The 22,816-nt window shown below is 45.7% G+C and overlaps 1 protein-coding gene across 5 annotated transcripts in view; it reads right to left on the bottom strand.

Moving 5' to 3' along the window:
* Nucleotides 1-22,816, bottom strand: part of HECTD4 (HECT domain E3 ubiquitin protein ligase 4) — a 170,542-nt gene that overhangs the window by 15,237 nt on the left and 132,489 nt on the right. For all 5 annotated transcript variants that reach the window (XM_070769659.1, XM_019977315.2, XM_070769661.1 and 2 more), the window contains exons 49-62: nt 21,383-21,546; nt 19,009-19,246; nt 18,102-18,238; nt 17,499-17,625; nt 15,723-15,860; nt 13,967-14,103; nt 11,885-12,045; nt 9,982-10,163; nt 8,385-8,590; nt 7,625-7,755; nt 7,155-7,360; nt 5,246-5,425; nt 2,891-4,197; nt 1,385-1,592 (exon numbers count right to left, since the gene is read on the bottom strand). In XM_070769659.1, coding sequence (XP_070625760.1) covers nt 1,385-1,592; nt 2,891-4,197; nt 5,246-5,425; nt 7,155-7,360; nt 7,625-7,755; nt 8,385-8,590; nt 9,982-10,163; nt 11,885-12,045; nt 13,967-14,103; nt 15,723-15,860; nt 17,499-17,625; nt 18,102-18,238; nt 19,009-19,246; nt 21,383-21,546 — 3,522 coding nt within the window. The remainder of the gene's footprint in view (nt 1-1,384; nt 1,593-2,890; nt 4,198-5,245; nt 5,426-7,154; nt 7,361-7,624; nt 7,756-8,384; nt 8,591-9,981; nt 10,164-11,884; nt 12,046-13,966; nt 14,104-15,722; nt 15,861-17,498; nt 17,626-18,101; nt 18,239-19,008; nt 19,247-21,382; nt 21,547-22,816) is intronic.

Here is a 22,816-nt window from a genome sequence, read left to right as displayed (position 1 = left end):
TGTATGGAAGGCATGACCAAGACCTAAGAGGTGATTCAGTACAACCACAACTCAAAGAAACTCAAGCGAAACGAACGTGGCTATGATGCGGCAAATTTGTTTTCAAAAGACTGAGTACCTTACATGGAAGGTTTGACTATCATGCAATCAGGAGCTAGAAGTAAATTCATATCAAAACATGAAAAGACTGGTATAGCATTAATTGCGGCAGAAAAAGACCCAGGGTTCCCACAGGTCTTACATTAGCCAAGCCCATGTGGCAGATGAGAGCTGAGGGGGCAAAGTACCACCAATAAGGGCACAGGGCCGAAGCCAGGGCCGGGAGAGAGAAACAGGCCCTTGGGAGCAAGAGTCAGACAAACTCACAGACCGAGATACGTATTTTAATGCAATATTAAAAAAAAATCAAAATTAATATAAAAAACCCATAATGAGCAAAATATTTAAAGTTCTGTGCTGAGCCATATTAAAGCCTGATGCAAAAGGAAAAGTCTTTAATACTGATCCTGTCTGTATTTAAAATTTTAATGGTTTACTCACCATGGATATTTTACATTAATTTTGACTTCCATAAGTACTGTATTAAAATACTACTACTGAGTTTTTTCAGAGCCCCATTGAATTCTGTGGCCTCACTTAACCTCATTCTGGTCCCAGCCTTGGAGCAGTATTTCAGAATTTCATGACTAGAGGATAATAATTTGGAACAGCAACAAAAACCCATACCCAATATTACATTTCTGTCCACAGCAAACATAAAACAAACTCAACCACTCTATTGTGAAATTTCAATAATGTTAAAAGAGTTGGAAAAAAGAACATAAATTAAAAGATTTGAGAGAGACTGATACAAAATAAAGACAACCACACAAAGAACTACAGTTACAGAAAGAAAGGGGAAAACTGCTGTTGCTTCTGATGCAAAGCTGGGTGGGGGTGGGGGTGAGTTCTCAGCCTCAGGACCTGCTAGACCTGGCTCTGTGGGTCCTGGGTGAGCAACAGAAACGGGGAAGCCAGACAGAGACCACCCCCAACATACGAGCCACCGAATGACAAAGGCCTCTGTGGAAAAGAAGCTGGGACAGTTTCTTCCTCAATAATTCATTTTAAAGGATGAGGCATCAGCTGTCCTCAAGCATACAACTAAATGATTACCAGTCATGTATGCGGCACATTCTAGCTCCATAGGACACAGAAAAGAAATACACTTGAACTCAAACAAGAGGAAGCCTGACTAGACAAAAAGAGAAAAAATGACCTGAATGCAAGCCCACATCTGAGGCTGATGCAGGCTGTGGCACAGTCATTCCTGGTGGTCTCTTGGCTGGCTGAACCCTGAGGGGAAAATGTCTATTTGTTTAAAAAAACAAAATCTGTAACCCACCTTTAATTGACTTATCATTGAAATAATCTTCTAACCCTGGGCTCCCCTGCGTATCGAATAGACTCTGATTCACTACAGACACCGTGAGGATCTCTTCCGTTGACATTTCCATCAATTCATCCTCACCATCCAAGCTTGACAAACCTATCAAGTCATTGTTGTTAAATAAACTTGCTCGAATTTTCTCAATTTTGGCTCGGGACCTTATCTGTGTGAACAAGAGAAAGAGTCAGGATTTAAGTGGAGAAACCAGTCATTCAGCTGTATGACCTCTCTTTCCCTCCTGCCTGTCCCAAAGCCCTCTGCTCGTCTTCAGCGTTCTGAGCACCACCTGACCAGGGCGAGCTGGCCTTCCTGACGGAGTCTCTCTCAGGTGCCAACAGCAGTTACTTGCAGAAGAATGACTCAACCAGACACTCCTGCTGCTAAACCCTGGCCAGATCTGTGGCTTTACCTGAATGCCCAGGTGGTTAAAGGCCATGCTTGGTCCAGGCTCTGAGAAAATCCCCAGGGAGAAGATGGACAGACGAGAGGTGACTCTGGGAGAAAGCCACCCCTGAATCCTTGAGCTTTCCTGTCAGAGCCCATGGTGGGGAGCGAGGGGGTACCGGTTCTCTTCCCAGGGCCTTCCTCGCCATATCCAGTAAGGGGGAGGACGGTTTTCACTTTGCACCTGACTCCTGTTACAGAGGGTGCAGAATTTCTACACAAGGAGCCCACGAGACAGATGGCATCATGAAGTGGAAAAGGAACCTGGCAACACACACAGCACCTGAAACTTGGAGTCACTCGGAACAGAACAGCAAGTCTGTTCTCACGTGCTCTATGGGGGTCCCTCCTGATGGCAATGATTAAAACAACCCAAGGCCACTCAAAAAGATGTTTCTGGGGCCCGAGAGGGAAAGCACTCGATAAAGCCCACCCCTCAGCAAAGTTGAGCCCCTGGAGCCCCTTGGCCTCCCTCCCTCCGACACCCAGCAATGAGCTGTGTTTCCTTCCTGACATCAGACTTGCCATCACGCTCAGAGATGTGACCTCAGACACAGATACTGCTGCTGCTGCTGCTAAGTCGCTTCAGTCGTGTCCGACTCTGTGCGACCCCATAGATGGCAGCCCACCAGGCTCCCCTGTCCCTGGGATTCTCCAGGCAAGAACACTGTAGTGGGTTGCCATTTCCTTCTCCAATGCATGAAAGTGAAAAGTCAAAGTGAAGTCGCTCAGTCTTGTCCGACTCTTAGCGACCCCATGGACTGCAGCCCACCAGGGTCCTCTGTCCATGGGATTTTCCAGGCAAGAGTACTGGAGTGGGGTGCCATTGCCTTCTCCACAGACACAGATAACCAACATGATAAATCATTGCTGTTGCTAACAGCTGCCTCAGGCAGCCCCATAAGTGCTCCAATGTCACCTATTAGTCCCTAGGAAACAATAATGGAAGGCGTAAAGAGGCTGGGGGGATTCTAACTGCTCGTGATTTAAGTGGTGGCCAAGGCATGAGGTGCTGACCTCCACGACCGCGAAGCCTTTGATGGGGCGCGCTGCAAGGGGCTGGTTGTCCAGGGACGTGACTGTGTACATGGAGCCCATGTCTGACACTGAGGCCGTTTCTGCGTTGTCCAGTGGCTCGCCCAGGCTCCCCAGGCTGCCCAGGCTGCTGGTGCTACACAGGGAAATGTCCAGGCTCTCCTGGCTGGACACCACATGGGGCTCCAACAAGCCTGCAGGGATGGGCAGCTCCAGGCCTGCAGGCAACGGATCCGCGGAGAGGTCACTGACTGTCTGCGAGATGCCCTGGGAGCTGCAGATGGAAGCCTGGCTGGTGGACGCGGATGCGCTGACGCTCATAGCGGGGGTCAGGCTGCTGGATGTGCTGACCTCCAAGCTGTCCGTGCTGGGGAAGCCGAGGGTCTTTTCCGGCTCGGCTTTCCCATCACCCCCCTCGGCCTTATCTTTTGGCTTCTTGGGGTCTTCGTCCTGCAGGGGGATGTAGATCTCATCCTTGAACACCCCGCCATGGGCATTGCAGGCCTTGCGGATGGCACCCCTGACGATGCCCTCGTCCAGGTGGGTGGGGATCCCAGAGATCACCAGCAAGCGGCTGTGGGCGGTGGGGCCCACCAGGGCCTGGCAGGCGTCGGCGATGGCGTCGCTTGTCACGCCTAGCCCCTGTGGGTCCTTCCTGGTGAGGTGGCGGAGGATGATGAGCAACGTCAGAGCACGATGGAACCACAGCATGTCCTCGGGCTTGCTGCCCCCGATGCTCAGCACGGCGGGGTCCGAGTCCACAGAGCGTGAGGACTGGCGCTTCCCAGAGGAGGAGGCCTTTTCCCGCTTCATCTTGACTTTCTTCCTCTTGGACAGGAGGCTGGGGCTCTGTGGAGTCTGTCCTGGGGAGGACGATGAGGAGGAGGACGAGTCGCTGAGGTTTGGGGCAGTTGCTGACGTCACCCCGCTGGCGGTGACACTCATGTTGGTGGGCAGGGTCACCTCGGCCACCGCCAGGCAGCCCTCCATGAGTGCGTGGAAATACGTCGAGAACCGGCCCTGGTCAGCAGCCGCCGTGGCTCCTGAGCCTCCGCATGCACTGCCCGAGACCCAGCTCTGCGTCTCCTCGTCGTACAGCTTGTGAAGCTCCGACTGCAGGGCCATCAGCATGGCCAGGCAGGGGTTCAGCTGGAGGGCGATGGATGAGGACAGGCCGGCTGGGTGCTTCCTCTGCTCTAGGCTGTGCACCGTGCGCAGGAGCTCTGCCAGGAGGTGGAAAACCAGCTCCTTCACGCAGGCCGCCATGTCTGTGGTCCAGAGGAAGTTGCCTGAGGTGAATGAAAGCAGTCACAACTTAAAACAACCACCTATACAGAGCTTACTAGGTGCCTGGCACTGCTCTGACAGAGTAGACCCTCACAGCAACCACATGAAACAAACATACATCCTTCATCCTCATTTCACAGATGAAGAAACAGAGGCTCGAAGGGCCAAAGGACTCACACAGCTGCTACAGTCACACGCTCTCACAGGGCAGACTGACACCAGGGCTGGTGGCCCTAACCCCTGTGCCACCTGACTACATGGAGTCAGTTCTACAGCTCTGACCTCCCAAATCAGTATTTTATTTCTCATAAAGTTATTAAGTAGGTTGGTGACAAATCACTTTCCTCTCATATCATCTGTCTGAACCCCTCAGGGCATATGAGTTTGCAACATGGTTTTCCCTTTGACACTATATTATGAAAAAATACAGAAAAGTCGAACAACTTATACAGTAAATATTTAGATGCTCACCACCTACGTTCTACCATTAACCTTTTGCTGTGTTTGCTTTATTGCACATCTATCCATCCCTCTATTCATCCATAGACTCACCCTAGATTTTGATTATTTCAAAATGAATTGCAGATATCAGTATGTTTTATCCCCAACCACTTAAGCAGACACATCATTAAAGTTCAATATTTAGAAAAATTTTGAGGTGAATTTATAGGCTAATTTCACAACTCTTTAAGTTTACCATTCCATGAGTTTTGCCTAAATGCAATCTCTCTTTAACCTTTCAGGAGCTGTTACCATGTTTGCAGGTAAAAGGTGGCATGGAAGTGAACACCAACATAGAATCAAAGTTACAATGATGGCATATGTTTGTGTTTTAAAGCAAAGTAGGATCAAATTAATCTTGTTTTCCTAGTTAGATGCCACCCTTCAAAATAACGACAATACCCTGCAGATCATGGATGTGGAAGTCTAACTTCCACTCAGCTCTCCAGGCCCGCTTGATAGCAGCTCGTGAGAGCTATCGCTACTCCAGGCCACTGTGGCCACCCCAAAGCAGCTGCCCCGGCCGATCCCGGGGATGGTGGGCCTCACCGAGCAGCTCCACCACTTGCAGGAGGACGGACGTTGGGATGGTGTCAGGCTCATCTTCAGCTCTACCTTCGCCATCCTCTGATTTCCAGGACAGTAGCTGCTCGGTGAAGGCCATCGCCAGGGGGAACTCGAGAGGCAGGGAGTGTAACACCAGCACGGCTCCGGGTGGGGGAGATACCCCTAGAAGAAGCACCCAGAAGGAAAGCTTGTGATTGGCAACACCTGATCAAAACTAGCTTGTGAGAAAGACCTGCCAGGTGTGAGCAGAGAAACAAGGCCTATCCGCTCCTGTGCTGGGGTGAGAAGAAACCTCACTCCCCACCTGCCAGACAACGTCCGCTGCAGGCAGAGGAGCAGTGGAGGATGAGCTCCAAGGAGTCCACTTGCTGGTGTGAGAACGGGACAGAGGGGACAGGGAAGGATAAACATCCCCTGGTCAGTCAGATACCACCTAGCCCCATGGCCTGAAGTGGAGACAGGAAGTCAGACTTTAAGAGATGCTTCACTGGAATGGTTCTGGCTTGGTAAAGAAATAACCAGCTCCTTAGTGTGGCTGCAATCCCATGGGAGCATCAGCTTATCTTAGGTTGACAGAGCAGACCAGTGAGGAGGTCCCCAGACTTCATGCACTACCAGGGCTTTGATTCTTTTTTACTGCCTTGCATTACTGCTATGATCTAAATCTGACTGAAGTGGCCTATGATGAGAGAGAAAGGCTCTGAGGCTGGAACCCCGTCATACCCTGAACTGCATCCCCACCCTCTCTGCAAGCAATGATCACACGTAAGCTGAGGGGGACTTCTCTGGCAGTCTGGTAGTTAAGACTCTGCGCTCCCAGTGCAGAGGGCTGGTCAGGGAACTAAGATCCTACATGCTGCACAGTGTGGCCTAAAAAACATTAAAACCAACAAACAAATAAACAAAAACCCATAAGCTGGGCTACCAGGGGTCTCTGGCCAGATCAGGAGGAACCATGCTGACAGCTGTGTACTTTGGGGTGAACATTTATTTAGGGAGTGATAGTAGGACAGAGACCCTCTATGTTTACACACAATTTCAAAAACAATGTGGGCAAAACACAATGAAAAAACTAGACCCTAAAAAAAGAGATCATAAAGTTGTTTAGCATTGACCAAATCTCTTAAGAAATGTTCTTTCACTTTATTCCCTAAAGATGCAATGTCCCCAGGACTGGGGCTGTGCAGAAGTCAAGGCCCAATTTTGGCTGAAAGTTCACAGACATCTTTATGACTGTCTTCAGCAAGCACCTGTCTGTCTTTTTCTGTCCAACCTGCCAAGGACATGCAGTGGAAGTCTGAGAGTAGATTTTCCTTTCTCTGTGTGCTGACTCAGAAACAGAATCAGCTGGCCCTGGTATATAAAGTAGACAGCCAGCGACAGTGTCAGGATTTACAGAGGAGGAGCCCTCAGCTCAGTCCAAATCTACAAAGACTTAACAAAGGATGCCAGGGAGATGTGGGCCTCCCAGCCTGGCCACTAGCTTTTGTTTATCATTTACGTGGGGAGCGGACGATCTCTGAGGTCTGTGCCCTAGGGAGCCATAGTATACTCGAGAGAACTCAGTTTTAATGAGAACTTGAGGAAGGGCAGCCAAGATGGTTATAGCTAAGTGATGGGTTTCAAACAGCATGTGCCCAGCACACACTTGTGAAAGGAGACAAAATCCCCCCTGTCATCTGGGCAGCATCTGCCAGGCCTTCCCTGAGCAGGAAAGGGACAACTTTTCATTTACTGTCTCTGAAGTACACTGCCCCGAGCAGGCCTATTCTTCACCCATGGGAAATGGGAACACAGCAAGGTAGAAAATTCTTTCAATTTTCACAAAGAAGGAAAGCAGAGAATGACTTCAAAGCTGTTCTTATTACCGTGAGCTAATTCACAGACTTACCCAGTTTGATGTGGACTTTGTCTGTGGAGAGGATCACAGAAGGGTACTGGTTGGTGGTAGGAGGTGGTGTGAGCCCTGTGTTGGCCGGAGACGCATCCCGCGGGTAACAGACGGCCTCAATGAGGTTCAGCTGGCCATTTCGCTTCACTTTGTGGCCTAGCCCGTACACCAGCACACGCGCCCATGGTGCCTTGTACAGAGAGGAACTGAAGAGGACATATGAAATTGAGCAGAGTTCAGTCTGGCACACATGTTCAGGCACACATGTCATCCCCACCACGTTTTAGAAGGTCATTCTTCATACAGACTAATTTCTAAAACATGGAAATTAGGGAAGAACTTTAAATCATTTTCAAATACAGTATGCATTAAAGAATAAAAGCAATGAGTTTTCTTTTTCTGTAAGTTTCACCAGAATCTGCCTGACTTTTTCTCTCCCTGTCACCATCTGCTGGAGTCAGGTTACTTACTCTTTGCGGAATCCAGACTGACTTTCTTTGCAAGATACGACGACGAAAGCTGCCCCGGGGAAATTGACGTCCATGTTGACTTTGGACTCGGAAATTGGAAACTCTTCGGAGGGGAACTGTTCTGGTGCTGTCTGCAGAGACATTGAACAGGGAAAACCAGGGATTCAACACAAGAGGGCATTTCATCTTCCCAGCTCCCAGGCAGGGGAGAGCCAATACATAATACACGCACTTTAACAAGATCAGGAAGACAAAAGAGCCCTCTGGGAGGAAGGACACATGGATTGGACAATGTAGGGGAGCTGCAGAGAAAAGGAGGCTAGTGAGGTGGGGGCTTGAGGGAATTAGTGCTATTTTTCTTTAATTCTTTCTTTTTTGCTGTGTTGGGTCTTTATTGCCAAGGGGGCTTTTCCTCTAGTTGTGGAGAGCGGGGACTACTCTCTAGTTTGGTGTGTGGGCTTCTCACTGTGGTGGCTTCTCCTGTTGCACAGGCTCTAGGGCACTTGGGCTTCACTAGTTGTGGCTCCCGGGTTCTAAAGCACAGGCTCAGTAATTGTGGTGCACGAGCTGAGCTGTTCCATGGCACGTGAAATCTTTCCAGATCAGGAATCAAACCCACGTCTCCTGCATTGGTAGGCAGATTCTTTACCAATGAGCCACCAGGGAAGCACCAAGAAAGTGTCATTTTTAGCCAGCCAGTAAGATTTCCAATTAGAACCTGTAATCCCAGTTCAGGGATGTCAGAGCTTTGGACTTTCACCTGCAGGAAAGAGCAGATCTGTTTGGTCAGCTCCAGAAGGCTTTCCTCGCCCTGGTGCAGGGTCCGCGTGATGGCCACGTTGAGCCACTCTCGCACCGTCTGGGAGCTGCCCTGGTAGAAGAGGTCTGTGGCCGAACAGTTCTGGGAATGGACACAGTGCTGCAGGGACTGCGCCAGGAGGATGGAGCTGGAGCTGATGGTGCCATCTGGGGACGGGAAAGGAAACACAGGTGATGAAGATCACAGCAGCCCAGGGCTGTGAGATCCTAAGCAGCAACGAGGCGCGACCCATCTGGAAAACTGGGATGAGTTAGCTTGGCTTTGCTGCTGCAGCTGCTGCTAAGTCGCTTCAGTCGTGTCTGACTCTGTGCGACCCCAGAGACGGCAGCCCACCAGGCTCCCCTGTCCCTGGGATTCTCCAGGCAAGAACACTGGAGTGGGTTGCCATTTCCTTCTCCAATGCATGTAAGTGAAAAGTGAAAGTGAAGTTGCTTAGTTGTGTCCAACTCTTAGTGACCCCATGGACTGCAGCCCATCAGGCTCCTCCATCCATGGGATTTTCCAGGCAAGAGTACTGCAGTGGGGTGCCATTGCCTTCTCCAAGCTTGGCCTTAGGTCTTGGATAATAGATGTTACCAATCAGATCCTCCAGGGTGGGATTCAGGAATTCAGTGGTCTTTAAATGTTTGCTTTCTTAAGGTACAAAACTGTTTCCTAAAATAAAAATTTGAGTGGAGGCCCAGGTCTATCAAGCATGTAAAAGAGGATTCAGGGGTTCCCACAGCCTGACCTACTGGCTGCCTGGGTTCACCCTTAGGAACCACCAGGGTAGTTGAGAGTGGATTTTATAACCCAAGTTAGTCATTGTGATAAAGCTTCTTCCACAGTACTTGGAAGTTTTTCAGGTCTGTTTTGGAGCCTCTAAGTTCTTGGGGGTGGGCCAGTGGACCCCACATGCTAAAGTCGGCCTGTGGAGATGTCGTTCACAAGGGCACCAGCTGGGACCCCAGGGCTGTGAGATGTCCTCTAGGCTTAGAATGCCATCTGCCCTGTCACTCCTGCTCCCATTGCAGTTGCTAAGAGGTCAAGGGAAACAGGCTGGAGGCCAACATGCCAGAAGATAGGGAGGGTCCCTCTGGTCTTCAACCGGGCTGAGAGCAGAGTCGTCAGCGTTCACCAGGGAGCACCACACCACAAGGGCCCCAAGTTGAGCCGATGCACACAGGGTGGCCCACGAAAACAGCTCTGGTTGAGGTTACGATGAATCAGTTAGGTCTCCTGGGTGGCATTTGATGGCAGGGGCATTTTCTTTTCTTTACACGCCAAACAGAATGTGACAACACTACAGTGACTAGATTTCATAAATATATTATTTTCCTTGATCCATGATTAGTTTGGGAAGCTCAATGAATGCTTAACAGGTTAGCAATCTTTTCATGCTGTTTATGTACATTAAGTCTAAAGGTCCTGTGATGGGACTCCTCACGTGGAGAAGGAGGACACCACACACACCTCCTGCTCAGCGCCTGGCTCACCCTTACGGCTAGTCTGTCCTGGGTCTGGTGTCTGTGGTGACAGCGGCAAAGCCAAGGTTTACCTGGGAGGGGAGGAGCGAGGAGCTGATTGGACAGCAGCTGCAGGTGCTCCAGGGTAATGTCCCGGATGGCGGGGATGTGGAAGAGGCGGGTAAACAGGTGAGGCAGCTTGGGGGCGAAGATGTTGAGCAGGGCCATGCGGCAGTACAGCCTGGCCAGCGCGGCCTCGCAGCGCAGCAGCTCCCTGCAAGGGAAGGGCAGGGGAGGCGCTGAGCTCTGACACTCTGGCCACCATATCGGGTGGGCCGTGGGCTCCTGAAGAGAAAGGGCCACATCTCAGGCTTCTCTGGCCTCATGTTCTGTGCTCCAAGTTAGATACTTGTGTTTTAAACAAAACAAAAAGCCACATTTAATTGCTTTTTTTTTTTTTGGTCATACCTCACTGCATGTGGGATCTTAGTTCCCTGACCAGGGACTGAACCTGGGCTCCAGCAGCAAAAGCACTGAGTCCTAACCACTGGACTGCCAGGGAACTCCTGAATATCAGCAGTATTACCAGGCACCCTGTTTATGGTCACAACAAGCCCCTACTGGCAAGCTGCACTGGGAGGACTGGAAGAAGAGCTTCTTGGTAGGAGGTGATGGTTTCGGGGCTTTCCAGAAAACGGTGACTCTTACCTATGGGGCATGCCTCTTGCTAAAATCCCTGGAAGCTATGCTTGTAGAGTTGTTACAAAAGATGCTGGGTTCTATTTGGGGCGTGGGGCTGTTTAGTCACCACGTGAACATGGCCATGTGACGTGTATTCCTCACACCTGGGCTGTCACCGGGTGAGAGAAGAGCCCTTGAACTTGTGTGTGGGTGACTCTGACTCCTGCTGACACACGTGCACGACACTGCCCTGTGGCATGCTGTGTGGCCCATCCTGGACCTAGGTGAAGCTAGTGCCAAGTACAGCCTATCTGGGTCTCGTGAATTTGACTGTCCAGTTGAAACTTCAGACCACCCACATGGGGTGATGACATATCTGAGTGGAGATGGCAAGGAGGCAGCTGAACATGTGTATCTGGTGTTCCAAGGAGAGGTCTACGCTGGAGATAGACTCACGCTGCTTCAAAACTGACAATAAAACCAGAAGTTATAATGTTAATGGATGAATGGTATGAAAACAGCTTATGGAAACTTTTATCAGATAGCTCCATTATATTCTCTTCTGAACTGTTGTGAGAATTTTTATAACTGAAAGAAGGAATTCACAGGTGTTTGTGAGGGAATTCTGCCAGGTTTTTAGGTGTTAACCCACGGAGGGCAGACACTCTCCTCTTAGAGACCCCCATAGGGTGCTGGGCACAAAGCAGGGTTCAGGATTTCATTGTCAGATTAACGAAAACAAGCTGGCTGCTCACCTGGTGCCCGGACTCCTCTCAGCTGTCTCTCTTTTTTCTTGGCCATGTACTATGAGGGATCTTAGCTCCCCTACGATCGAACCCATGCACCTTGCCCTGAAGAGTCTTAACCACTGGGCCATCTGGGAAGTTCCTAGGTGTCTCTTCTTGACTCGCTTTAGTCTTCAGACTTTGTCCACACTCTTCAAATCTCCAGACGCGCTTCTATCATCCAGTGATAGCCAAGCACCCATGGCTCAGGCCAGGGACACTGGATCCTGCACCTCTCTTCCTAACCTGCTATCTCACTATTATCTTTACTAGCTGCCTCTGACTTGCTCAACTTTGAAAGAAAAGTATTGTCAATGATGAATAGCACATGTGACAAAACACAGTAAGTGGATTTCTGTGACTTGCTTAGAAAGAAGGGCTCAACTTTACCTATGCTTTTTAAAAAAAATTTTTTTGGCCACACCACATGGCTTGTGGAATTTTAGTTCCCTGACCAGGGACTGATCCTGGGGCCTTGGCAGTGAAAGTGCTGAGTCCTAACCACTGGGCAACCAGGGAATTCCCTTACCTGTGAATTTGAAGGTTGGTATTGTCCAGTGTGACGAGCCCATTGGTGGCAGTCCTTCTGTAGCCTGCGGGGGGCCTTTCCAACATATCAATAGGGTACCAGTATCGGACCAGCACACCTTCACTTCGGAGGTACGTTTCTACCTGAACTAGTTCATTAACCTACAACAGAAAAGAGAAATGTCTATTTGTTTTTTGAGCACTGGTTTGCTTCCCAATTTTTAAAATACTTATGTATGTATGTGTATAGGTACCAAACTTTTATAGAAGTAAATGCTAGTATCATGTAATTTATTGAGTCTAAAATGCTAGTTTCATGTCATTTATTGAGTCTAAAAGTCCAAAGACATCTGGATACTGTGTTTAGTTTCTTCATACCAGTTGGCAAATTTTTAAAAATTGTTATTGGAGTATAGCTGCTTGAGAATTTTAATTGGTACAATAAATTAAGGAACTTTAATGTAACCATGAGTCAGAAATTTAAAGAAAATAGTGCTATATTTCTGTAACAGTTCAACATACATTGTTGCCAGGTAAAATTTATATTCATTGGTTTTATGTTAATTTTATAAAAGCAGAGATTAGTCTTATAGCTTTATTTTATTGCTAGTAATTTAAAAAAGGTAAGCTCATGCATGTGCATTCTGGACTCCAATAGCAACGTAATCTTTCTTTGTGTGTGTTAATCATTCAGTCGTGTCTGACTCTTTGTGACCTCAAGGACTGTTGCCTGCCAGGCTCCTTTGTCCACGGGATTCTCCAGGCAAGAAAACTGGAGTGGACAGCCATTCCCTTCTTCACGGGATCTTCCCGACCCAGGGATCGAACCTGGTCTCTCACATTTCAGACAGATTCTTTACCATCTGAGCCATCAGGGAAGCCCAATCTTTATTTAGGGATTATTATTATTATATTTAAAGTAATAACAAACAATACTATTACTTTTTCAAATAATAATTCTGGTATCTCTTAAGTAGTCTGATTCCCTTTGTTTTAATCTTTATTTAGGGGTTACTATTAAAAAAAGGGAATCAGACTACTTAAGAAATACCAGAATTACTACTTTAACAAATTTCTATTTTTGTAATTTTCCTGGCACACATTTCCATTGCTGAAATATATTGTCAGTTACATACTTTCTAATAACTAGAGTCAGAAGTTTGTATCAGAAGGGAGTGGGAGATATTACTGATGGAATTTTCTACTTGGAAGTTCACCTTAGTAAACCACCAGTCAATAGCTTCTCTTTAAAATGTCATGATTTAAATTATGGTCTGGTAAAATGGAGTCAGTTAAAGATGTAAAACCTTTCATTTCAAAGCATCAGTGATAACTAACATTATCTGTATCTGTAGACAGACAGATAACAAAGCTTATCTATGTGGTGATAGCTACGTCTTTATCTGACTTCTAGGCTTGATCTGTGTATTATTTCTTCCCTTTTTCCTGCATGGGAAGCATAAATGCAAGCACATATATGTAACCTAAGGATCACAGCCTTCAAACAGGACTCTGTTTTCAAAAGAAAGCTTTGGTACGGCCCTTACTTTCTTCTATTCCTTCTCCCCTGCCACCTCCAACCTCTTGAGAGGGTTCTGCAAAGCCGAGAAGAAAACAACTGATCTAGTTTAATACACACATTTTATAGATGGGGAAATCAAGGCTGGAGAGAACCAGTAACATGATGTGATCAACAAAACCATTCCTTTGAATCTGTATAACAATTGTGACAATGACAGATCGTTCATTCAACAAGGCCAACAGGAGAATTCTCCCTTGGAACTTGGTAGATATAAAGCAGGGGCAGACTGAACATGGCTGATGGAAAAAGTCCCCAAAAAACCCTGCAGTGGCAGTATGGTCTAAAGTTACAGACAACACTGAAAGTTAATAGCTTACACTCTACCATCAACTCTGATCTGGGCCCCTGAGAAAATCTCAGGCAAGTCATCTGGCATGACAGCACTCAATCTGGTTTCTTTATCCTGACTCTGAAGAGTAATCTATCTGTATAATCACTTTTAAGGTACTTGGAGGCCTGGGCATGAAAGTCTGTACTGTATATAAAAGGCTGTTCACTCACTGAATCAACATCTAAGACAACTCCATGAAGCCCAAAGGTTTTCAGCATCCCTCGGATAGCAAATTTTGGCAGGGCAGTTCCAACAGTGCTGCTGGCTACGTTATTGCTGTCTGGAGAGCGTGTTACTACCGTGAGACCTGAGGAAGGTAAAGGGGAGAAGATTTTTCAGGAGCAAGTAGCATTAACATGTTGGGACCCTATATATTTTAGGATACAAATAACTCTCCAGCATTTACCAATACCCTCAATGTAGTTATAGCCCCAAAGGAACACAGCTTAGTCTGGAAGATAATAAAACAAAGTGCTGTGAGAACTGTGGCAATTCAACAATAAAAAGACAAGCCAATTAAAAAACAGGCAGAAAATCTGAATAACTATTTTTCCAAAGAGAAAAGATATGCATGAAAACATGTTCAACATCATTAGTTTTTAGAGAAATGCAAGCCAAAGCTACAGTGAGATACCATCCTTCACATCCATTAAGATGGCTATCATCAAAAGACAGACAATAGTAAGTGCTGGCCAGGATGTAGAGAAATTGGAATCCTCATACGTGCTGATGGGAATGTAAAATGGTGTAATCACTTTGGAAAACCATATGGCAGTTCCTCAAAAGGTTAAACATAAAATTACCATATGAGCCAGCAATTCCACTGGGTCCATATATTCCATATATACCCAAGAGGAATGAAGACACGCCCACACAAAAACATGTACACAAATATTCACAGCAGCATTATCCATGATGGCCAAAAGGTAGAAATCACCCAAGTGCCCACCAATTGATGACTGGACAAACAAAACAGGGTATTATCCATACAGTGGAATATTACTTTGCCATAAAAAGGAAGTACCAACATGAGTTACAACAAGGATGAATTTTGAAAAAGAATTCCATGTGAAAGAGGCCAGACACAAAAGACCACACATTTTTTTATGAAATGTCCAGACTAGACAAATCTATAGAGATGAGGAGGTACAAAGTACATCACTGGTTGCCAGGGGCTAGAAGGAAGGAGGAATGGCAGTGGTGAGAGTACAGGATTCATTTCAGGGGATGAAAATGTTCTGGAATCAGAGGCAATGGTTTGGAGGCTGCACAACTTTGTGAATATACTAAAACCACTGAAAGGTATACTTTAAAAGGGTGGGTTTTATGGTCTGTGAAGTTCTTCTCTCAAAGAGGAATCAAAACAGAAAAGTAAATACATATGCCTGCCCCTGCCCATGAGGTTCTGATATTTTTGTGAAAGTCTAATAATGAGTGGGTTTAGATTCTTTTTTGCGCTTTTCTGTATTTTTGTTTCCTCAAAATCTGCAACAGATTTTAAATCAAATGAATATATACCTTCTATAAAATTCTAAAAAGCATAGTACAACTACATATTCATGGTTCATTAGCTGGGCAGCCAGGATTAAGCCTGAGAGGCCTACCTGCAATCTTCCAGCCACGCCCCACTTCTCTGTCTTCAAGTGTTCTGTCTCACCCTTCTCATGCAACAGGTTCTGGGAAAGTGCAAGAGGCCCCTAGAGGCCAGATAAGCATCCAGTTTCCCCACCAGGGAGCCAAGGGCCTCACGAGGGAGAGCTCAGGAGAGCTCAAATCACTCAGAGTGAAGAGAGTCACCCTAGGAGAACCAGCAGCTGCCTACTCAAACTCATGTGTGGGAAAACTCAACTTCTCATTTCAGGGTAAGTTTCTTTTTTTTTTTTTCAGGGTAAGTTTCAAAGAGGAAGGAAAGGGGGGAAGCAAAACCTTTTCGAACTTTATCAATCGTGAACTTGTTCGCTTCATCTTTAATGTCTTCAATGGTGGGAAGATAAAGGTCTCTTGGGATGCCACCATTCTCCTCGTAGAGGAATTCAACTGTCTGCCGGGCAATATCCACCATGCCTGAAAGACAGAACAGAACTGGTAACCCTCCAGAGAGCACACGATCTTCAGTCCAATCATGACACTGACTTGTACCTAGCATGAGGACAGAAGGGGAATTCATGGGAGTAGGCAGGCTTTTGGGAATGGTAATTGTACAGTGTCTATCAAGTTTAAAATACTCAATGCCCTACTTCTAAGAAACTCTCAAATCTCTCCCACAGAAACACAAGCTCAAGTGTGTAAAGGTACAGGGAACACTCCCTGTAGCACTGCTGGGAAGTATAACCCAGGAAAAAAAAATGGAAAGAAAGAACATATTCATCTTAAAAATGATTGTACATTATTATGCAGTCATTTCATTAATGACTAATTAATAAAATTAATTAATTTCATTAACTAATTTCGTTAACTCAAGAGAACAAACTACGGGACAAATGGAGAGGAAGAAGAAAGTGAGGGTAGTGCTGCACTTTTTTCTTTATACATTCTTGTACTGTGTTTGATTATTGCTACAACTGACACAGGTTGCTTATTTAAGAGCGAAGGGCAACTCCATCAACTTCTTCTATCCAGTACTGAAATTTGCTCTGTTCCTCTTTCTCAGTGGGATAAAAAACAATAATCAACCCCCCCCAAAACACACACACACACACACATGCATATACTGATTAGTCCTGGCACCAATCTGAGAAAAAGGAATTACTTAGCTATCACTGGAAATCAGGGATTCAGTGTATTAGTTGGTCAAGAAATAAAGGTCTTTTGGTGGTTTTTCTCCTTATTTGTTCCTAGTCTCAGTTAGGACAAAAGTTAAAAGAGAGCAAGTACTGTCTCCTTACACCTTCTCTGACTGCCATGATGATGACAGAAAACCTGATCTGATGGTCCGAGGGAAGGGAGCTGTGCCGCTTAGAAAAAGGCATTTCTGCATCTCACAAAGCAGGTTTTCACAGATTAGAAAAAGCCTTAAAACAGAAATCAGCTATCTGCATTTAAGACTAACTAATAATTCACTGTCTGCAGTCAAACTCTGTTGTATTCTATGTGCCCAGTGGACAAAAAAAATCTCACCATCATCATTACCATGACATTTAATTTTGGTCAGACTACAAAGCCTGCAGGATCTCCAACCAGGGATCGAACCCGTGCCCCCTGCAGTGGAAGCTCAGAGTCCTAACCACTAGGCTTCCAGGGAAGTTCCATGGATGCTTACTACGTGCCAGAAACTGTTCTTAGGAGCTTTATCTGTGTCAGCTCTTTAATTTTTCATACCGTTATTGGTTCCATTTGAAAGGTGAGGGAAGTTGAGAAAGGTTAAGTAACTCTCCCAAGGTCATAGAGCTGGTAATAGCACAGGCATGATGTCAGAGCCCAAGCTATTAACCACCAGGCCATCCAGCTTCCTGGTATAACAAGGCCAGCTTCATTCTAACAGTCCATCAACTTAAAATACTGAGCAGAACTGACAAGCAAAGAAAAGCCTGGCGAAGAAAGCAAAAGACCACAAAGTTCAATAAAGGCCCAAGAAGAGGACACTGTTAAGTCTGGCCCAACTTTAGATGAGCCCCTCTTTTCTGATTTATTCCCTGAGTTTCATGTAAACACATCTCTTCAAGCCATGAAGTGGGTTCCATAGGAAAACATAAAGCACCAGACCTAGTTGTAAAGCACCCTTTATCTGGTCCAGTCCTGATTTCCTCTCTGCTTCGTTGCGGAACCGTCTTCGGATGGTAGGAAAAACCTTGGTCTCCCAGGCTTTCACCAGCAGGGCATAGTGATCCTCCTGGAAGGAGAAGGCAAACGTGAATGGAGAAGGAACACCTTGTGTCCTTTCCTGACTTACTACGGCTTTCACCCCTGAGGTCTTCACCCCGCTCAGATGCTAGTGGCAGAAACACACCGTGCAGACCGTCAAACTAACTACACCCTCAGAGGCCAGGGGAGGCAACAGCTGGCTTGGAGTGAGCTCTTCCTTTCCCTCTAAAGCCATATAAACACTTCACATGATTCCAAACTTCACTGCTGAATTACCATCAAAGTACTTCTTTCTCCAACATCCAGATTGCTGCTGGGCCATGGAGCCAAACAGATACAGCTACTGATATGTGGTTTAGAAAAATGAATACCCCAATTACTGTCCAAACACAATGATATATAACTGAAAGCATAAAGACTTAAGTTTTGCATGCTCAGATCAAAATATTCCTCGTGGCTTGTCTTCATCACCAGGGAGCTAAACGATCGCTGTGGGGCTCTTACCTGTGGGATGTCATCGTCGTCATCATCATCACTTTCGTCATCTGCAATGGGGGGTGGGTGGGGGTCTGGCCCAGAGGTGATGAAATTCTCATAGCTGAGCTCCACTTTATAATGACAGGAAGTATCACTATCATATTCTGTAACAAAGCACAGTGACAGTGAATTCTAGGCAAGGGCATATGAACTCATACATGGACAGATCAGATTCTCTTAATTTGTGAGATATAAAGACTCTTAGTTCTTAGAGGAATTTTAAACCACAGAGTCAAGGAATAACTAATCATCTACAATTTCCTTGAATCCTAAAATAGTTTATATGGATATAATTCATTTAACTCAAAGAAGACTTTAGATGGTTCTTCAATAAGATACAGAATTAAACAGACTCTTAAAACAATTTTCAAACTAGTATCCCAAGGGCCAAATATGGCTGCAGACATCTCATTTCTTGAAGCTCATTTTTATTCAATCTTATTATGAGATTTTTCAAATAATCAGGAATGTTTTTAGTGCATACCTACACATCTACCATTTAGATTCCACAATTAACATTTTATTATTCTTTGATGGGTTCCATTTTAAATCAGTTTAAAAATGATTAACATTTAAAATTAGGAGATCTTATATAAAATTCTGTGGTTCTTAGCTGTCTCATAAAAAGTGGACAATCTTTCAGGCCTGCATTTCCATGTGGCAATATTCTGTTGGTTCTGAGTAGTGGCAGACTTTTTCTATGTGGGGGATGGACTCTCCAGATCACCAGGCTTCATCCTGGCTCCCTATTTTATCTGGGCCTATTACCCCATTACCAGTGGGCACTGGAGTATGTCCAAGCTAAATGGGTTTATGGAATTAACAGCATTCCCATTTCCAAGAAGCAGGTGGACCCTGAGGGGAGGGAGCTTACGTTGCTGAGCAGTGGCTACGGCAGCAATTCGGCATGGTGGCCCATGAGTGCCCGGGTCTGACGCAATACTGGTGCCAGCATCGTTATCACTGTCAGAGGCCATGGCAAAGGGCAGGGCCTCGAAGTTAGCGCTAATTTCCTCGGCCAGGTCAGTGCACAGGTCGGCAGCATTGCGGTGGGCTTGCCCTTCAGCGTAGGCAAATGGGCGGGAGCCAAAATTAGCGCGAGTCTTGGTGTTCTGGAAAGGAAACCAAAGAAAGGACTTGAAAGGAGTTAGGTTACTTATGTGCTCACTTTGAACACCTCCAAGTGGACTTCATTCACTGTCCCCAGCTATGGAGAGTCTGTGACCCTGGGAGAGGGGCTGGTGCAACTACAGACCCTGGTGCTTCAAGCTTGGCAAGGCTGCCCTGCCCCTCACCTCACACTCATGCTCTTTGCTATTCAAGCTCAGTGACCTTTCTTGTTTCCAACACTGTTCCTTTCTACCTGATGCCACTGCACATGCCACTGCCTTCACCTGCAACATTCTTTCCTCCAATTTTGTCCATTTAAACCAGTTAAAATTCCAGATCTGGCTCAAACATCACTTCTTCAGGGTAATACGGATGTGACCAGATTGGCTTCGTACTTGCTTCCTTCAAGTCTATGATTCAATCATACTGTGATGATTAATTTTATATGCTGATTTGACCGGCCACAGGGTGCCAGATTAAACATTGTTATTGCTGGTGTGTCTGTGAGATTAACATTTGAATCGGTGGACACAGTAGGTCCCTAATGTGAGTGGGCACTACCCAATCCATTGAGGGTCTGAATAAAACAAGAGGTGGAGGGAGGAGGAATTCAACCCTTTTCCCTTTACCCCTGCTTGAGTTAAAGGATATCTCACTCCATCTTCTCTTTTCTCTTGCTATTGGACTGAGATTGAATCAAGCCATGCCTCTCCTGGGTCTCTGGCATGCAGATGGCAGTTCATGAGACTTGTCAGTCTCCAAAGTAACATGAGCCAATTCCTCAAAAGAAATCTCTCCCACCTCTGTCTACATACACACACACACATTCTTTCTCTCTCATATATATATGTACACACACACACACACACACATTTATGTGAATGTTTGACTAGTACCTGACTCTTCCAACTGGATTTAATTGCACAAAGACCGTATCTTTTTTGCTCATTGTATGTCCAGAGCTTAGCATAGTACTTGAGATATAGCACTCAACATAGGTGCTCAATAAATAAATATTTATTGAATGAATAGAACAGGCTGACTAAATTATTGACATCTTTAATCAATTCACTGAAGAAAGAGCAAAGATGCTATCAGAGACGTGGTACAGGGGCACATCCTACAAGATCTTCTAAGTCATTCTAAGATTTGGGCTTTCACAATATGTGACACAGGATGCCACTGACCTGTTGAAAGCAGAAGAGTAACATGACCTAACCAACATTTTTAAGGGATCACTGTAGCTGCTGTGTTGAAAAGACATGTAAAAGGGCAGGAACTCAGGGGATGGGAGAAGAGGGAAACATAGGAATACTGTAACATGCTACCCAGAAGGTGAGGGTGGCTGGGCCATCAGCTAAGTGGTCAGATTCTGGATACATTTTGAAGGTAAGTCAACAAGGTTTGCTGACAGACTGGCTGTAGAATGGGAGGAAGAAGAGGAGTCAAGAAAGAGGCCAAGGTTTTTGGCCTTAGTGACTGGAAGAATGGAGCTGCCATTTCCTGAGACAAGGCAGGCTAGGGAAGAAGCAGGCTGGGGGTGGGGAAGAGTCAGGCTCAGTTTCAGACATGTTAACTGGAATATCTATTTCTAAATGTTGTCTAGGCTGCTGAATATTTGTGTCTAGAATTTACGGTGAGATCTGGACTGGATATAAGGATGTGGGAGCTACCAGCATGTAGTAAATAGTAATGTCCCATAGAACATTAGTTGTTTATAGGTGCTCCTTAAAAACAAGAGTTCCATAATTAAGTATAAGTGTAGGGATGCTAGGTTAAATAAAGTTTAATTTTTAAATCTTTACTGAAGGATACCTCTGAGCTTTTGCTATACTAAAAGCAACCCAAGAGGGCCATGTTCCAAACTTATTTAACCACAGGCTTTTTCTACTGGCGTTGGAAGAACACCAGCGTCCCTTGCCTTGTTGTTTAGGAAAGATGGCCAAAAGGAGATCAAAGCATTTAAGCACTCAGATTCAATGCAAAGGAAGGACCCACTTCTTCAGGTTTTTTGAGGTTCTGTCATCAGGTACCACATACTATGTCAACCACGCCACGTCTAGAGTCTAATTTTTCCATTCCCGATGGAACAAATTGCTGAGGAGAATTTGGTTTTCATTCCCAACAAGACAACCTGCCTTTTTCTGAATATGAACCACCGGCCACATCCCACCCGAGACATCTTCGAGATACGGTGAGAGGCGCTGCCCACAGTATGTGAAGTACACACGGCCCTTGGCAGGCTGCCCGGGTGGAGGAGGCGTCCCCTCGGTTCTCTCCCAGCCAATCCCTGCCACGTCACCTAGGGCAGAAGGAGACAACACTTTTTTTTTTCCTTTTTATTGACTATTAAAATTCCAATATGTAACTGGCATGCGGTCACGTACCATTGACTGTCATAGTTTTTATTTATTCATGCCATCAGTTACAGTTGAAAAGGACATGGAATACCTTGTATTGGGTTGGCCAAAACATTCATTTGGGTTTTTCCATAACATCTTACGGAAAAACACAAAGGAAATTTTGGCCAACCCAATATTTAGATATATATAAAGTAACATAGTTTCCCTGGTGGTTCAGATGGTAAAGAATTCACCTGCAATGAAGGAGACCCGGGTTTGATTCCTGGGTCAGGAAGATCCCCTCGAGAAGGGAATGGCTATCCATGCCAGTATTCTGGCCTGGAGGATTCCATGGACAGAGAAGCCTGGCAGGCTGCAGTCCATGGGTCCACAAAGAGTCAGAAGACTGAGCCACTAACACTCACTCACTCAAAGGAACACAACGGAAATAAACAATTTTAAAAAGAGAAGTCAGAAACTGTTCAGAAGAACAAAAATAGTAGTGTCTACATAGTTACATAATTACACATGAAATTTAACCTTTATTTTCCAGGCAGCTAAGACAAAAATGAAAAACAATGGATATGATTTTTTAATAGAGGAATACAAGTTTTTCTCTTTTGACATGTACAAGATTGCTTATGAATAAAGATAAGAAAAGTAGTGTTTTCCCAGCAAGTTTGCAGACGACTTAGAAAGGGTCTAAAAAATGTAATTTAAAACTCCACCTACAGTGTAAACTAAACATACATCATTAACTCATATTATGACTCCTTAGTTATATTTATTTAAGGCATTTTTTAGGAAGTGAAGATAATACAAGCTAAGCTGCTTTCTGATGAGATGAGTAGATCCTGGGATGAACTTAGAGAACCAAGGGGACCATGTCCACCACATCAGCACTATAGGCTGCCTCAGGCAAGCTGCTAGTGCACATAGCTTTACAATTAACCCGCTGCAAACTCTCCAGTCAGTGCATGAAGTTCTGTGATTCTGCTTTTGATCAGTCTCACATGCTTTCTTTTTTTTTTTTGGCTGCACTGCATGGCTTTCAGGATCTTAGTTCTCCAACCAGGGATCGAACCAGTGCCCTCAGAAATGAAAGTGTGGAGTCTTAACCACTGGACTTCCAGGGAATTTCCAGTCTCATATGCTTTTGATACCACTAGGCTGGGTTTCCCAATGGCTGGGGACTTGTCATTGTTCACCACGGCATCTGCAGGGCCTAGA

This window comes from Bos indicus, chromosome 17 (genome assembly GCF_029378745.1).
Source record: "Bos indicus isolate NIAB-ARS_2022 breed Sahiwal x Tharparkar chromosome 17, NIAB-ARS_B.indTharparkar_mat_pri_1.0, whole genome shotgun sequence".
Classification (NCBI taxonomy): domain Eukaryota; kingdom Metazoa; phylum Chordata; class Mammalia; order Artiodactyla; family Bovidae; genus Bos; species Bos indicus.
This window is presented reverse-complemented; position numbering and strand designations above follow the sequence as displayed.